Here is an 18,699-nt window from a genome sequence, read left to right on the forward strand (position 1 = left end):
CGCAACACACCCGGTTATTGCGGCAATGAATTTATATTATAATATAATAATATAATATACTATGGACCATACTATATTTTATTATTTATGATCTAAGCCTCTAACGGACTACAAGGAGTAAGGATTAAACCATGAAGATGAAAAATAATAATTAATAACAAAATCTCTTATCTTCGTGATACGAAGTTTGGTCTCCTTATCATGGATTAAAACATTGTTTTACAGTGACATCTAGTGGCCTATTGACATATAACGATTATTTCGCAGCTAGCTTCAATATCATTGGCAAGACGGTAACCGTAATTTATCGTACATTCGTAACTCACTTTGATTATCTACTTCTATCTTTTTTGTTGTCGCTACTTGCTGTATGCCTAAATCCTGTACGCCTATTAAGTATACCGACAAAATACTTAATTCTCACGATTTTTAAGTTTTTATCCATTTCAATCCGTTGAGTTTCGTCCTAAAATATCATCATGGTTGCGTTTTCGGGATCTGGTGATTCCAAACAGGCGACGAATGCCTATAAAGACAAGAGCAAACCAGCCGAAATAAGAAAAAGCAATATCTCAGCTGCTAAAGGTTTGAATGAAACATAATAATTATTATTATTTGGATTAATTTTTTTTTGTTAGAAATTAACTCAAATGTTGTGTATTGGATTCAATCTATTACTTTCATGTTCATCAGTGGTGTTATAAAAAATATTGCTGTTTTATAATTGCCCGGTTTGGTGTTGATGTTATGATTATAACTGTATATTTTATGAATTTAATATTTTAATTAAGGTGATTTAGGCCCTTGTTAATATAGAACAGTTATTTGTTTTAGTATTGTTATTTTCGGTTATTTTTAAAACTACTTAATTTATAGAATCTTTATTTAGAAATGTAGTTTTCATTATATTTATCGTTAATTAATGATGAGTATATTATTTTTGTTTCTAGCTGTTGCTGATGCTATCCGTACAAGTTTGGGTCCCAAAGGAATGGATAAAATGGTAAATATGTGTTAAATTATATGTGTACTTTATATATATACCTAATAATAAAAAATAACCATTTTCAAATTAAAATGATAGTTAAATATTTGCTGTATAGGTAGGTACATATAGTTTTAAACACCTATCTAGTCAAACCTTAATTTGCTTATAGTACCTACTTATATATCTGTATTATTTTTATAATACTTAAATGTCTTAAATATTAAAATGACTAGCCTTGTATAGTTGTGTAACTATAATAGTATGAATTACATTTTCAGTTATAATTCTATAATTGACAATTGTAATTTGTATACTATACATGAGTATAGTACGTTAGCATACTTAATACATTTATACTCATGTAGTTACAATATTAATTTTAAATTAAATGATCATGAGAAAACTATAACTAATGAGTACAATTAAATAAATAAAATGTAATTAGCATATGAACTCATTTATTATAAATACCTTTATTTTTTTACTTTTTACATCTTTAATTCTATAATTTTATTTTATCTTAAGATTCAATCGGCAAATGGTGAAGTAGCTATAACAAATGATGGTGCTACAATTTTGAAACAAATGAATGTTATACATCCAGCAGCAAAAATGGTAATTAATTTTATTACGAATTGTATTTATACATTTATAACTCTTTTTATTATTAATGTTGATATTGTTATTGTAATATTTAGTTATAGTCGGTATTGGTAAAGAAATCATTTTTATAAAACTTAACTTAAGTTAACTTACAGTTATTAACTATTTTCTGTAAAATTGGTTAAGTTAGGTTGGTACAATTAGTATACAATAGTCTGTACCTAATTTAATCCACACCGTGTTTTATTAATAAATTAATCAAATACTTATAATTACTTTATTTTTTATTCCATTTAAATTTTGTAAGTATTAAACAATATCAATAATTTAAAAATGAAAACTCAAATTGTCTATTGTTAATCAGTAACTTTAATTTAATTCAATATTTTTTGATGATTTAATTAAAATAAATAATTAATAGTATTCATTTTTTAAGAATTCTTATTAATTTTTCAAGCATATATAATTAAAAGTTAGAAAAATATTTAATATTAATAATAAGTGTTGGTATTTTATAGAAATGTATTTAATTTTTTTTTTATGCTTAGTTAGTTGAACTTTCAAATGCTCAAGATGTTGAAGCAGGAGATGGTACAACTAGCGTAGTTGTTATAGCTGGAGCTCTATTGGAAGCTTCTGAAAAACTTTTGCAAAAAGGTATTCATCCTACCGGAATTTCAGATGGTTTCCAAAAAGCTGCAGCCAAGTCTATTGAGATTATAAAAAATATGGCTACTCCAATACTACTAACTGATCGAGAAAGTTTGGTTAAAAGTGCTTCAACTGCTTTAAATTCTAAAGTGGTTTCTCAACAATCGTCATTGTTAGCTCCTTTAGCTGTTGATGCAGTTCTAAAAGTTGTCGATCCTGCAAAAGACACCAACGTTGATCTCAAAGTAAAAATAACTATAATTTCTAAATTAATTAACTTATGTTAGTAATTCATTTTTATTTTTTTAGGATATAAAAGTTATTAAAAAATTAGGAGGAACTGTTGAAGATACCAAGTTAGTTGATGGTCTCGTGTTTACACAAAAATCTTCAAATGTAAATGGTCCAAGGAAAATTGAGAAAGCCAAAATAGGACTTATTCAATTTTGTATATCACCTCCAAAAACTGATGTAAGTAACACAAAATACATAATAATACTGTCCTTAATAAATCCAATGAGTCTGGTAAAAAAAAAAAATTGCTTATATTTTATACTACTGCATCTGACACATGATTATGTAGCAGAAAGTGCAGAACAATATGATTTAAAATAAAAATCAATGACTTCTATGAATTTATGTATGACAGCATATAATATATACTATTTTAATAAAATAATAAGTATTTCTAGTTTTAAAATGAGGTCAGAGTTGCGCAGTGGTCACGCAGTTGTTAGTTAGAATCATTGCAAAGTTCATAAAAATGTGCGGTTTTCGCAACCACCAATTTCCTGTACTGTGTGATTGCACCATCTGGTTTCCAACTAAGTTCAACTAAGAGTGAAGACCGCACATGTCTCCTTTTAGAGAAGGGGGTAGTATCTTGTGTATAGAGATGTATACATAGATAAATAGACCATATAATTTCCCTACTGCCCACTTGTGATAAGCATTGACAAAGACCTTGAGGTTGTTTCAATGAACAATATATATATATAAATATAAATATATAAATAAAAAAAGTTGATTTGAGTAAACTTTATATTTATCTGTCATGAATCATGATAAAAATGATATGTTAAACATTATTTTATACTTTTCCTTCAATTACATTAGGATTCCAGTATATATTATATATAATAATATAATAGTATATTATAGTGATTGTTTTTTCAAATAACACTCCAGTCATAATAAAACAATATTTTTAATACTTTTTATTATTATAATTTTTAGTTAATTTATTTTTTAATTGACAAAATATTTTTGTAGTAACTTCACTTAAACTATATTTACTACTCTTAAAATTAAATTTTAATTAAAAATTCAATTTTTATGTATTTAAATACTCCGAAAATATTGTTTTTTGGAGTATTAAATTACATATATGTATGTTGTCATTCAAAAAACTTAAAAAAATATATATATATTAAAAAATGTTATTTTGTTTTGACTGGTAATTATTTTTTTAAATGATTTAATACATTTTTTAAATAATGAGTGTTCAAAAATAAAAGAATAAACCTTCAGTATATTTCTCAGTAGCTCTCATAAAAATTTATTTATGCATTAATATTATTTTTTGGAAACTGGGTATTTTAATAATCTATAGTGACCTACGACGTGGTACACATAATTTTTGTAGTTTGGTATAACAAATATATTAATATTTTTATACCAACTATGATATTAATTAATTAGTGTTAACTACTTTAAGTAAAAATAGTGGTATAGCCACTATGATTAGAGGTCAGAAATTTTTTTAAAAGTTCCTCATAGTTCAACTTTAATTAAATATTTATATAAGCGTTTTCTGGACACAGTAAAAATTGAGCTATTTTAATTTAAAAATTATTAAATAACAACATGAAAACTAAAATCACTAGTCAAAAACTATTTATTCTTTATTATCAAATTCTGTATAAATTGTAGCTTAGGTATCCTAACCTTTTAAAAGTAAACTATGTACTACTTATATGAGAATAATGATATGAATATTTAATTAATTACATACAAATAGTTTTTATCAGTAGACTATAAGAACTTATATTATATAAAAAATTAGAACATGAAATATTAAATTGAAAAATTATTCAATATTACCAATACAACTTGATTATAATTACATATCTTTACTATTGTCCAATTTTTAAAGATATCGAAAATATTTATGACAATTAAAAGCCGTCTCTTGATCTTAAAATTATCTTTAATAAATAACTGTTTACAATACTTTTCTTTTAATAAACTATCAAAAAATGTATTTAGGGTTATCCCCTTAATATATAATAATACATTTTATAATAGTGAAATTAGCTTTAAAATTGTATGTAATTCTACGCCGTGTTTTAAGACACATAATTAGTAACAACAACATAATTTTATGTTGAATGATTTTGATTTAACATCTAAGTTATAAATTTTTCAATAAAAGCATATCAATTAATTTAAATACAAAAAAATATATAAATTTTTACAAATAATTTTGTGACAAATGATGACATTATGCTAGATAGATAGGGACATATGAAAATTATGATTATAGCTTAACATTTAATCTGATGTTACAAAAATTACCTTTTGCCTTAATTAAAATATATTTGTTGCAATCAATTACTATATGATGACATATAAGCCTTAGGACACCTAATTACGATAACTATCGTATGATTTGAATTTTTTTTTCTGATGTGTATTGATTGTTCAAAATAAATGTTGTTAAAATGACTATGATGAATTAAACTTAGGACACCTGTACGACATCTTTACAGATGATTGAGTATAACATTTAAACTGAAAGTCTAAAATCATATAAGTTAAATTAAGATTAATTTTATGGAAAACGTTTATTAATGATGACATATAAGCCTTAGGACACCTAATTACGACGTTTGTCGAATGATTTGAGCTTTTCATCTGAATACTAAATATCTTATGGTATCTTATCTGTGACATATGATGACTTAATGCTAGATAGATAGGGACATATGAAAACTATGATTATAGCTTAACATTTAATCTGATGTTACAAAAATTTCCTTTTGCATAAATTAAAATGTATTTGTTGCAATCAATTACTATTTGATGACATATAAGCCTTAGGACACCTAATTACGATAACTATCGTATGATTTGAATTTTTTTTCTGATGTGTATTGATTGTTCAAAATAAATGTTGTTAAAATGACTATGATGAATTAAACTTAGGACACCTGTACGACATCTTTACAGATGATTGAGTATAACATTTAAACTGAAAGTCTAAAATCATATAAGTTAAATTAAGATTAATTTTATGGAAAACGTTTATTAATGATGACATATAAGCCTTAGGACACCTAATTACGACGTTTGTCGAATGATTTGAGCTTTTCATCTGAATACTAAATATCTTATGGTATCTTATCTGTGACATATGATGACTTAATGCTAGATAGATAGGGACATATGAAAACTATGATTATAGCTTAACATTTAATCTGATGTTACAAAAATTTCCTTTTGCATAAATTAAAATGTATTTGTTGCAATCAATTACTATTTGATGACATATAAGCCTTAGGACACCTAATTACGATAACTATCGTATGATTTGAATTTTTTTTTCTGATGTGTATTGATTGTTCAAAATAAATGTTGTTAAAATGACTATGATGAATTAAACTTAGGACACCTGTACGACATCTTTACAGATGATTGAGTATAACATTTAAACTGAAAGTCTAAAATCATATAAGTTAAATTAAGATTAATTTTATGGAAAACGTTTATTAATGATGACATATAAGCCTTAGGACACCTAATTACGACGTTTGTCGAATGATTTGAGCTTTTCATCTGAATACTAAATATCTTATGGTATCTTATCTGTGACATATGATGACTTAATGCTAGATAGATAGGGACATATGAAAACTATGATTATAGCTTAACATTTAATCTGATGTTACAAAAATTTCCTTTTGCATAAATTAAAAGGTATTTGTTGCAATCAATTACTATTTGATGACATATAAGCCTTAGGACACCTAATTACGATAGCTATCGCATGATTTGAATTTTTTTTCTGATGTGTATTGATTGTTCTAAATAAATGTTGTTAAAATGACTATGATGAATTAAACTTAGGACACCTGTACGACATCTTTACAGATGATTGAGTATAACATTTAAACTGAAAGTCTAAAATCATATAAGTTAAATTAAGATTAATTTTATGGAAAACGTTTATTAATGATGACATATAAGCCTTAGGACACCTAATTACGACGTTTGTCGAATGATTTGAGCTTTTCATCTGAATACTAAATATCTTATGGTATCTTATCTGTGACATATGATGACTTAATGCTAGATAGATAGGGACATATGAAAACTATGATTATAGCTTAACATTTAATCTGATGTTACAAAAATTTCCTTTTGCATAAATTAAAATGTATTTGTTGCAATCAATTACTATTTGATGACATATAAGCCTTAGGACACCTAATTACGATAACTATCGTATGATTTGAATTTTTTTTCTGATGTGTATTGATTGTTCAAAATAAATGTTGTTAAAATGACTATGATGAATTAAACTTAGGACACCTGTACGACATCTTTACAGATGATTGAGTATAACATTTAAACTGAAAGTCTAAAATCATATAAGTTAAATTAAGATTAATTTTATGGAAAACGTTTATTAATGATGACATATAAGCCTTAGGACACCTAATTACGACGTTTGTCGAATGATTTGAGCTTTTCATCTGAATACTAAATATCTTATGGTATCTTATCTGTGACATATGATGACTTAATGCTAGATAGATAGGGACATATGAAAACTATGATTATAGCTTAACATTTAATCTGATGTTACAAAAATTTCCTTTTGCATAAATTAAAAGGTATTTGTTGCAATCAATTACTATTTGATGACATATAAGCCTTAGGACACCTAATTACGATAGCTATCGCATGATTTGAATTTTTTTTCTGATGTGTATTGATTGTTCTAAATAAATGTTGTTAAAATGACTATGATGAATTAAACTTAGGACACCTGTACGACATCTTTACAGATGATTGAGTATAACATTTAAACTGAAAGTCTAAAATCATATAGTTAAATTAAGATTAATTTTATGGAAAACGTTTATTAATGATGACATATAAGCCTTAGGACACCTAATTACGACGTTTGTCGAATGATTTGAGCTTTTCATCTGAATACTAAATATCTTATGGTATCTTATCTGTGACATATGATGACTTAATGCTAGATAGATAGGGACATATGAAAACTATGATTATAGCTTAACATTTAATCTGATGTTACAAAAATTACCTTTTGCCTTAATTAAAATATATTTGTTGCAATCAATTACTATATGATGACATATAGGACACTTATACAATTACGATAACTATCGTATGATTTGAATTTTTTTTCTGATGTGTATTGATTGTTCAAAATAAATGTTGTTAAAATGACTATGATGAATTAAACTTAGGACACCTGTACGACATCTTTACAGATGATTGAGTATAATATTTAAACTGAAAGTCTAAAATCATATAAGTTAAATTAAGATTAATTTTATGGAAAACGTTTATTAATGATGACATATAAGCCTTAGGACACCTAATTACGACGTTTGTCGAATGATTTGAGCTTTTCATCTGAATACTAAATATCTTATGGTATCTTATCTGTGACATATGATGACTTAATGCTAGGTAGATAGGGACATATGAAAATTATGATTATAGATTAACATTTAATCTGATGTTACAAATATTACCTTTTGCCTTAATTTAAATCATTTAAACTTAAAATAATATACTAGATTTACGTAACAAGACCGGTTTTTTCGTAGCCGCTGAGTATGTTCTCTTTTAAAATGGGGAAAGTACACGCATATTATATTATATTTTAGTGGATATTGAATTTAATATATAAGTAGTAAAATTAAGTATTTTCAATTTACAATACTGAACCATAATTTTTATAATTAAACTATATTTTCTTCATTAATCATTAGTTTCTATTACAATATTTAGTTTTTAAGACTTTTTGTACCCTTTAGTTGTTTCTATTAGATGTAAGTATAGGCAGATTTTTCTTTGAATGTTTAAACTTAATAAGTTCTCTTTAATGTGTTTATTTATTAATATTATTATAACATCAATCATTTTATATTGAAATGTATCTTAATTTATGATCTCCCATCAAATATTACAACTCATCATTACATAACCTTGAAATAAGAATTATTTAATTTAATATTATCTAAAATTAAGTACTCACATTTTTATTTATTGTTTGATACTCTAAATGATATATTATTTTTAATATTTGTTATACCCGTATGTGTGTTCTATGTTGTATTAACGAATGGACAATTTAATGTTCAGAAGAATCCTCAGTAAATTTTGTTTTACATATTTTGTATATTTTTAATATTAGAGTTACTTGATCTATATTCAAATTTTAAGGTATACCTGGATGTTTTCCAAGGTACATTAAAAATTCTTTTGTGATGCCCTTAATAATATTTTAACATTACTATTTAATAATAATAAGTTAGAACAAGAGTAAAATATATTGTTTTGAACATTACTTTTACTATGTTTTGCATTTATCAAATTGAGTCTACACATGTAGTATGTCCTCTTAAAGACTTCAAAGTATTATAGAATTATTATAAATGCAGTATTTAAATATATTATAAATATAAATTTTGGTTCAATGAACTTTTAAATTAATTATACTTGTATGCACATGATGAATTTATGCTAGGTTATATAAAATGTATGAATGATACTTATAACCAAAGTAATATTAGTCCAAAGTTACTTCAATTGATTAATTATAAACAAATAAAAGTATATTCCTATGTATGTTACATTTTTTTAAAAAGTTTTTGTTTAACAGTTTTATTATTAAATTATAATTGTTTTGGATGTGCCTATTAACGTTATTCAAATGTATTCCTATTTAAATATTTATATAGGTTATGTTTATTAATCATTTAAATGTATTCGTTCAATAATTATTTAACTTATTGATTTAAATTAAACAGAAATACTTCACAAAGTGTGAATGTTGACTAAAAAACGTGCAATATATTGTTATATGTTTGATACCCTTTGATCTTAATAAGATTTCAATTTCAATCTTTTGTTCTAACTATTATTCAACATTATTTTTATTATGAGGTATTCTGAAATGAACCATTCGTCATTGAGCTGCAAATGTTTATCAAGTCCAATGTCTATTTATCTATCTAGCACGTAGGAAATAAAAAAAATATTAGTGATAATTAACCACAGTATACATTTATTATTTATTGAAACATGACTGCTAGTATTGTTGTAAAGAAACAACTTTTCATTAAATATATTATTTTAATAGTAAAAATGAATTAATACTTCAATATTCCGGGTATCCGAGAAAGTTTTACAGTGTTGTGTTTTACGCGTAATTTCTTTCGAGTACAAAATTTTACGTCGTAGAAAACTATTATATTTCGACCAAAATGTTGCAAGGAACATGTGAAAAATCGAACGATATGAAAATGAACGCCGTGAGTGGCGGATGGTCGGCTGTAAAATTACTCGAAAAGCTGAAATTTTGCAACAGCGGTATAATAAAAATCGGAACTTTAGAACGCGAACGTTCGTCGACCAAGAAACAGGAGCTTTGTGAAACCGGCCACAATTCCATACCTTCTGGGTGTGTGTTGTTGGTTGTGTTGATTGCTTTAAGTGGAATATTCACTATCATAATGTGGTTCACGGAGTTTTACATGTTCCAAATCTTACAGTTCGTGACCATAACACAGGGCAGTGCTTCGTACAACATGTGGCAAAACCCGACCGTCAAGCCGTACGTGTCGATTTATCCGTTCAATTATACCAACATCAACCGAGTATTGAAGTATGGCGATACTCCCATAGTCCAAGAGCTAGGTCCGTTCGTCTACAGGGAGACGGTCGAACGTATTAACGTGGAATTCAACGCAAACGGTACTGTTACATACCAGGAGCGGAGAAGTAATGAGTTCGTACCAGAGATGTCTCAGGGCGACCCGGAACGATTAACCATAACCGTGCCAAATTTACCACTGATCAGCGCTATATCGAAGAGTGCCGACACGTTTTACCTGACACAAAAATTCATGTCGCTGTTTTTGGACGGGTTCAAAGTAAAGCCGTTTCTACATCTAAAGATTAACGACTACTTTTGGGGTTACGAGGATAGTATATATACATTGGCCCAAGGCCTGGCATCGACGGTGCACAGAGATGCCAGGTTGTCGAAGTTCGGAATAATTACCGGGCGGCGCGGCGTGTCGCCCGACCGTATCACGATCCACAGTGGCGTTGGAAACCTGAACGAGCTCGGCGTCATCACCCGCTACAACGGGCTGGACACATTGGACGTGTGGAAGACGGACGAGTGCAACAGGTTGGACGGCAGCGACGGGTCTCAGTTTCCGCCGACCACGTTGAACCGCAAGTCGAAACTGTTTGTGTTCCACATGGATCTGTGCCGTCGGTTCCCGCTGGTTTATAAAGAAGACATCGAAACGGTACCTGGGGTGACAGCATTCCGTTTCCAGGCACCCAGAAATGTGTTCGACACACCCAACACAAACCCAGACAACGATTGTTATTACACTTCTGAAACTTTTCCACCATCGGGAGTGTTCAATTCGTCACCGTGCAACGGCGCCCCGGTAATGATGTCGTTCCCACATTTCTATTTAGGCGATCCGGAGTTGAGAAGAGACATTCACGGGCTGTCTCCAGATCCCGAGCTGCATGAGACCTTTGTAGATGTTCATTCCAAGTTGGGTGTATCCCTGGGAGGGCGGTCCAGATTTCAAGTGAATATAATGTTAAAAAAAGCTGATGGCATATCGCATTTCAAAAATTTCAAACAGGGGATAATACTGCCCGTTGCATGGATAGAAGTGAAAGTCGACAAACTTCCTGATGACATAAAAAGAACTCTTCAACAAACTTCTATTAGTATCAACCTTGGTGAGATATTGTTGAAGTGGACATCGTTATTGACACTTACGTTTTCTATGGTATTTTTGGTCAGGAAAATCATATTAAAAGATTGTTTTATGTCTAATGAAAAACAAATTTTGCCTATGAATAAATAATTGTTCTGTACTAAATAAAATATGTATTATCTTCTATAATTTGTATATTATTTATTTTTGAATGTAAATGTGTTAATCATTTACATTTTACATAATTGTGTAATATATTGTATACATATGTAGTTAATTATGTAATACTTCAAAATATGATATGGCTATGGTCTTTTTATTTTATAATACTGTAAAAACTGTTTTATTTTATGTCTTTGTATTTTTTTTTTTTTTTTAATTATTCATTGAATTTATTATATGTAAATTGTTATTTTTTTTACCCTAGATTAAATTGATAATACATGATTTATCATCTAATAATTAATAAACAACAATTTTAATATACAATGGAAAAGTAATTATTCAATTTTTTGAACCAATTACTACAGAGATAGTGAATTTTTAAATTCTGATATCAGTGACTTATTTTAACTTATGTAATATATTTATCATAAATTACTAATTACATGAAGTGATAATCAAATTGTTATTTGCTATGTTATAATTCTGAGAAACTAATAAAAATGTATTCCTAAACAGAACAGATATTAACTGATAATATTTGATTACTTATTGTAATCAAAGTACTGACTTCAGATCTTGTAAAAAGAATTATCTTAGCTGTGGGTTATTCCTTTAAAATTTGCGTGTTTAAATTATGAATTTGTTATTGAGTCTGAATTGTAATCTGTGGTCTTGCATAAATTACCCATTAAATAAATAAACAATATTAAAATTATTTTACGTCATGAGCTTACACATAATTTATACGTCATTGAATGATTTTAAGCAATGCTTCAATAATTAACTTTGTTTATGTTTTAGATGGATTATAATGTGGTAGTTTCCGATTATACTGCTATGGACCGTGTGCTGCGTGAAGAACGCGCTTATATTTTGAACATTGTTAAACAAATTAAAAAAGCCGGTTGTAATGTTTTATTGATTCAAAAGTCAATATTGCGTGATGCATTGTCAGAATTGGCTATACATTTCTTAGACAAAATAAAATGTATGGTTATTAATAATATAGAGCGAGAGGACATTGATTATGTCTGCAAGGTATATTTTTGAAATGTAAAAATAAATTTTAACATGGAAATAACTTGATAAAATTATATTCTAGACATTAAATTGTAGACCAATTGCAAGTCTTGATCATTTTGTTGCTGAGAACCTTGTATCAGCAGATTTGGTGGAAGATGTCATGACTGGTAACAGTCATTTTGTACAAATCACTGGCATCAACAACCCGGGCAGAACAGTTAGTATCATAGTGAGAGGTTCTAATAAATTGGTCTTGGAAGAAGCTGAACGTTCAATTCATGATGCATTGTGTGTTATCAGATGTTTAGTGAAACATAGGTGGGTTATTTAAAAACAAATTATCAATGTTGTAATTTTTATATTAAAATTCTAATCATTTTAGAGCGTTGTTGGCTGGCGGTGGTGCACCTGAAATCGAAATCAGCTTAAAATTAGCGGAACTTGCAAGATCAGTTACTGGAGTTGATGCATACTGTTACAGAGCTTTTGCACAAGCTTTAGAAGTCATACCTTTAACATTAGCTGAAAATGCTGGTCTTAATCCCATCACTACAGTTACTGAATTACGTAATAGACACTCCCAAGGTGAAGTTACAGCGGGTATCAATGTTCGAAAGGTAAATGTTAGAACTCATTAAGGGTATAATATACCAAAACTAATTGTTAAATAATATTTTTCAGGGAGCAATAACCAATATTCTAGAAGAAAATGTTGTACAACCATTGTTGGTATCAATTAGTGCTATAACTTTGGCTTCCGAGACCGTACGCAGCATTTTAAAAATCGATGATATTGTAAGTAATGTATATATGTAATATACTAGAATATAACTTAACGAATAGTTTTAAACAAATTTTTAACGTCAGATATTTACCTTATAATTATATTTATTTTAGGTCAATACTAGAGGATATTAGAAATGTCTACCTATTAATTTTTCTGGTAAGTAACAATATAGATAGTAAATTAGTTATAATTCTTATTCATATTATAAATTCATGTTTTCAGATCCAGAAGAAAGACTGCACATATAATATAACTAACATCCTAATACTCTAATTGGATCAAAAGTAAATCTTTAAGCATAAGCTTAATATAAATAAGTTTGCTATTAGTGCAAATATAATTTTTTGTTGGAAATTTTTTTTTACTTAATAATAACAATACACATAAAAATTGCTATTTATCTAAATATTTTTTATTTATGTCCTTGTGTAGCACCTGTTTATTTTTATATGGTTAAATGTATATTTTATATGACTAATAAGTATTACATTTTTAATTTAAACAAATTTTTATCTATAAAAATTTAAAAAAAGAAAACAAGAAATCAAATAATAATTATTTGTAATACTAACATTACTCAACAATTAAAATAAGATTTCTTTGTTATTTTTTTAATGAAATGTGTAAACAATACACTTATATTTGTACTTACTAATTTAATATTAATGCTTTAAACAATTTTTCCAATAAATAACATTTTTATGAATTATTTATTTTATAAACAAAACCAATATTTTTATTATTACAATATAATCTATGTTATAGAACAGTGGTGGTCAGCGAGATGAGACTCGCGAGCCACCAAATATGTTAATAAATATGGAAGAGCCAAAATGTAAAAAAAAAAGGTCATATTATTATATATTACATAAATTCATATTAAAACAATTTTTTTGTTAAAATGTTACGATAAGATATGAGCCACAAAAGTACAAATTAAAATTATTTGTGCAGGAAACAATAGTTATTATGTTTAGTTTTAAATGCTATTTTTTATTTATTTATTTTAGTTATCCCTTGAACAAACCATCATATTAGAATAATTTATAGCAATTACCATTTTTTTTTTTCAATTTATAGAGTGTCTATTGTCCAATAATAATTTAATTAAGGTAGTGACTGCAATCCTATAGTTAACCTGTGACAAATGCCTTAAGTTTGAGTTTGAAATTGGTAAATACCAGGCTTTGAACTACTATATCTCTCACGAGAGACTTGATAATTAGTTTTAAGAAGGAAGTTTGAGTTAAAAGAATTGTGACAAGCTCGAACGCATTAAATACATTTTTTAGGACGACCAAGATCTTACCAAATGTTGTATAACGAATATGAAATACAACATAATATAGTGAAATCAGCTTTAATCAATAAACATATTGATAGCAGTTTCAACTATAACGGCACACGTACTACTGCTGGTTGGTATTAACAACTCAAAAAATACTATAGCGCGATCATGACTTGAGTTACAAACCTCAGAAATAAGAGAAGAGGCCATATATAATGTAACACCAATACAGCATTATCATAAGATATAACAGTCATTGAGTAGGTCTCAAACTTGCGTGCACTTTATACAACTAACCTGTATTATTTAAAATTATGGATTTAATTAAAAGACAATGGTAAAGTGAGAAATCTTATTGGGTATACTTTCAAAGCGCAACTGAATTAATCCTAGGATTACGTACTTGTCAGCAATTAATCAAAGCCGACGCCAATATACAATTTTTTTATACACAAAAAATTTATTTTCACATAACTAAAACAAAAAAAAAAAAGAAAGATTGGTAGGTATTATTTTTAAATAATGATAAATTTAATTCAAACGTTTCATTTAATTTGATTTTCAACAATTATATAAATTATACCGTCTCACATTAATTTCTATATACAATGTAAAGCTTCAATCTTGACGCAATTTTAATTATTAATTACACAAATTATTCAAATCAGTCATAATTAAATAATGTACAAAGAAATTAAACTATCCAGCGAAAGAACTTGTCACGGTCCAACAGAAATCAGACCCATGCAATCCACACAATTGAATATTGGTTCACTATGGCAGTGTCTTGTAGAATTATGCAGGACTGACTGACATTCAACTGCAGCATATCCTCTCACTAGATCAAGTAATTAGTATATTATAGTCATTGATTTTCAAATTCAACATTTGTTCAATTTAAATTGGTTGCATATGCTCCTTAATATCTATCAACTCCGATAAAAAGATGTTTCAACTTTGTTAGTGAATTGATTGACTTTGTTAATCTTGATAGACTTTCAAACGATGATCCAGTAATTCCAGCCAAGGTTTCACTTTCAGATCTACCGGATACTAATAATTTTTCTAGGTCTTTGAAGGTATCCATAATATCAGACACATGGTCATAGGCAAAACAACTAGCATGTAATCTCAAATCAACTAACGGCCATTGTGTTTTAAGTAATAGTGATATTATTTTTGGCACACGAGCACAATCTATAGGATTTACTATACATAAGTCAAACTTTCTCAGATTCATATTAAGGTTCACCATTGATTGCATCATTTCATATGTCATATTTACATCTAAAAGCTCAAGGCTTTGAAGGTGAGAAGAACAAAATGTAATTACTTTGATTAAATCTTCTATAATAAACTTATTCTCGTTCGATAAAGACTTCACACAAAGCTTACGAAGAGTTTCTGGAATTACTCCCAACAATTTTGTATCATCTTCAGGATGGTCGAATGTATGACTATATTCTATCTCTAGTTCTTCTAGTGATTGAAGTCTGTTTACTTCATGAAGTATTTTTTTATAATTGCACTTAACACGACGAATTTTCAATACTTTTAACTGTGGAGTTACGCTTAATAACGCAGGTAATATTCCGTCTTTAATTTTTACTCTATCAAAAAATTCTAGATAAGTTACTTTAGGCGCCAACAATGGCCATATGGTGTATATCCAATCCCAACAATCTTTTTCTGTCGAATCTACTGCATCATCTTCAGTTTTTTTTTTACGACTCAATATTCTAAATGCAAAATAAGGCCGCAAGCTTTTTGTGTATATGTTGAGCACATCATGCACATTATTCATGTATTTTAAACATATAACTTCTTTATTTAAGAACCTTGGCTGAATAGACACATGATACCATGACCAACAAACAGTCGATGCAACTTTTCTGTGTTTTAATTTTAAGAATTCAAATATGTGTGATATCATCTGTAAAACATAAACATTTTAAATTAAAATTACTTTGATTGTTTGTGTTAAATGTAATAACATACTTTAAAAATGTATAAACAGCAAATAAGAGTTAAATATGATCAGTGTTCACAAAAACAATTAAGATATTACAAATATTTAGTCGCTAATATATATCAATACCTAGTATCAGTTGCATCAAAGTTCAGTGAATAAAAATAATAATGGAAATTTCCTTAGATTAAAGCCAGGAAGATGGTGTACTAATCATATTAAAACTTTTACCTAGTCAATTAGAATACAATAATCACTGTATTTATAAGTGGCCATCGTAGCACAATTTTCAGAAGTAGGAGGGTGGTGTGTTAATTCAATAAAGTAATTATTAAATTACATTATGATTAGAGAAGAAAATTTGGAACCTAAGCGGCCAAAAATAATGAATAATGTGTCTCATAATGGGAATGCTCTTGATCTCAACTCTTGGCTACTATAGCCAATGGCATTTGAATACAACCAATTCACAAGAAAATATTATTGTTTAACAAATAACATTAATGGGTAATACCTAAGCGGTTATGCGGCGGTAATATAAACACTCAATATTAGGCAGAAATTGTAGTCCAAAATATTTTCAGAACAAAGGTATCAATGTTGTTGACATGGGTGTACAGTATATTATTATTAAGCATGTATATTAACATTAACATTCATACTCACTTCAACGGGTAATTTGTCGAACGTGTTTTCGTTATCCATCGCGAAAATAGAGTAGGTACAACTACAACGCACAATAATAATTGTTTATTACCGAAACGTGTAAGTGCACACTAAATAATTTTAAATTATAGAGCGGACGTATAACACGAGATATTAGTTAATAATTTGGTTTGTACTGTTGGTACTTGGTACTTGGTACTTGGTAGACGTTACGTTAGACAACAATCACTACAACAACTACTGTAGGCGACTAAGTTACGAAATGCCGGTTGGAGAGGGTGGACGGCGGGCTACGGAGGTAGAATATTACATTTCCATTCGCCAGTAGTCCGCGGCTTATTGCACTTAAATCAAAATTCTCTACGATAATATGAAAACATTTTTCTCCTGGAAGAAACGACGCGGTCGGAGGAAAAAAAAGATCAAAAATTCATTTTTTATCAATTTATAACCACTAACCAGCTATCCCGTAATAAACGGTCCGTTTATCCTAACCTATCCACTACAACCTGTAAAAAATCACACTTGACTACTGAATTTATTTATTTTCAAACTCGAATATTGTTGGTCTTTGTATACATGGTACAAAATTACTAATGAAATGGATTATTTTAGTAATACTTTTTCAAATATAGATTTGAAGTATTTTAAACTCTACTAAAAAACTTGAAAATACAAAGTTTTTAGTAAATCTTATTAATTCCTAAAAATTTAAAAAATATAATAAAATTATTTATTAATATTTTTATGAAGATGTATTTTGTCGAAAATTTTTTAACATTATTTTTTTCCTATAAAAATAAATTAATTTAATAACTTAAAAAATAAAAAATAAAAAGTGAGCGTCATCAATATCTACTCAATATTTTGTATTTTTTATGTTATCCGTTTATTATAATCATGTACACTTATTAATTATTATGTCTACTAATAAGGGCCGTACCACCGCTTAGGCTGTTAAAACCTAGAGCGGTAAATTTTAACGGTCGAAACGAAACAGCAAATTTTACCTATGTAAATTAGGTGGTATATTTATTTTAGTCTATGGGCAGCAAAAACCTTAATCCGGCCCTGCTACTAATACAGATTGTATATTTTGTTTTAAAATAATAAGAAAAAAAATATTATTATTGTGGACTTGATACTATCACCATTATTATATGTTTTATAATTTATATAAATACTAATGCTATTGTAAAACGAAGCATATTTTCATTATATTTAGATTCATTTTAAAGTATTGACTACAAGGTTATAGCCGTTATAGGTATATAACTGCAGAATGAGTTCCCGAGTTTTTTTTTATGATACCTACTATTTACAGTGTTTTACTTTTACTAATATTTATTTTATTTATTATTTTTGTTTAATTTTACACATTCAATTTCCAAAACATCAACTCTTACAACAAAAACGATTTGATCAGCATCAGTGCAGATTTACTATGCACTGTATAGTACACTTTTTATTTTTTGTGACAGTATTACAGCGATTCAGGGGGGGGGGCACTTAACCCGAGGTGGGCCGTCCTTCCTCTAC

The 18,699-nt window shown here is 27.8% G+C and overlaps 3 protein-coding genes and 1 long non-coding RNA gene across 4 annotated transcripts; 3 read left to right on the forward strand and 1 right to left on the reverse strand.

Moving 5' to 3' along the window:
* Positions 1-330: 330 nt before the first annotated feature.
* On the forward strand, positions 331-13,637 carry LOC114123506 (T-complex protein 1 subunit delta). Its single transcript, XM_027986511.2, has 11 exons — positions 331-585; positions 951-1,003; positions 1,514-1,603; positions 2,140-2,487; positions 2,552-2,713; positions 12,229-12,465; positions 12,530-12,768; positions 12,833-13,067; positions 13,132-13,245; positions 13,348-13,393; positions 13,460-13,637. Exons 1-10 carry the CDS (start codon positions 480-482, stop codon positions 13,366-13,368), a joined length of 1,605 nt encoding a protein of 534 aa, XP_027842312.1. The 5' UTR covers positions 331-479; the 3' UTR covers positions 13,369-13,393; positions 13,460-13,637.
* On the forward strand, positions 4,506-7,120 carry LOC126549475 (uncharacterized). The gene is made up of 2 exons (XR_007603587.1): positions 4,506-5,759; positions 6,221-7,120. It is a non-coding gene; the product is annotated as an uncharacterized LOC126549475 (long non-coding RNA).
* Positions 9,443-11,451, forward strand: LOC114123505 (lysosome membrane protein 2-like). Its single transcript, XM_027986510.2, has one exon. The coding sequence runs from the start codon at positions 9,775-9,777 to the stop codon at positions 11,410-11,412; it is 1,638 nt and encodes a 545-aa protein (XP_027842311.1). The 5' UTR covers positions 9,443-9,774; the 3' UTR covers positions 11,413-11,451.
* Positions 13,638-15,032: 1,395 nt separating the features above from the next.
* Positions 15,033-17,507, reverse strand: LOC114123519 (uncharacterized). Its single transcript, XM_027986533.2, has 2 exons — positions 17,161-17,507; positions 15,033-16,458 (listed from the first exon to the last, which is right to left on the reverse strand). The coding sequence occupies exons 1-2, from the start codon at positions 17,197-17,199 to the stop codon at positions 15,445-15,447; spliced, it is 1,053 nt and encodes a 350-aa protein (XP_027842334.2). The 5' UTR covers positions 17,200-17,507; the 3' UTR covers positions 15,033-15,444.
* Between the last annotated feature and the right edge of the window lie 1,192 nt (positions 17,508-18,699).

The sequence above is a fragment of the Aphis gossypii genome, chromosome 1 (genome assembly GCF_020184175.1).
Source record: "Aphis gossypii isolate Hap1 chromosome 1, ASM2018417v2, whole genome shotgun sequence".
Classification (NCBI taxonomy): Eukaryota; Metazoa; Arthropoda; class Insecta; order Hemiptera; family Aphididae; genus Aphis; species Aphis gossypii.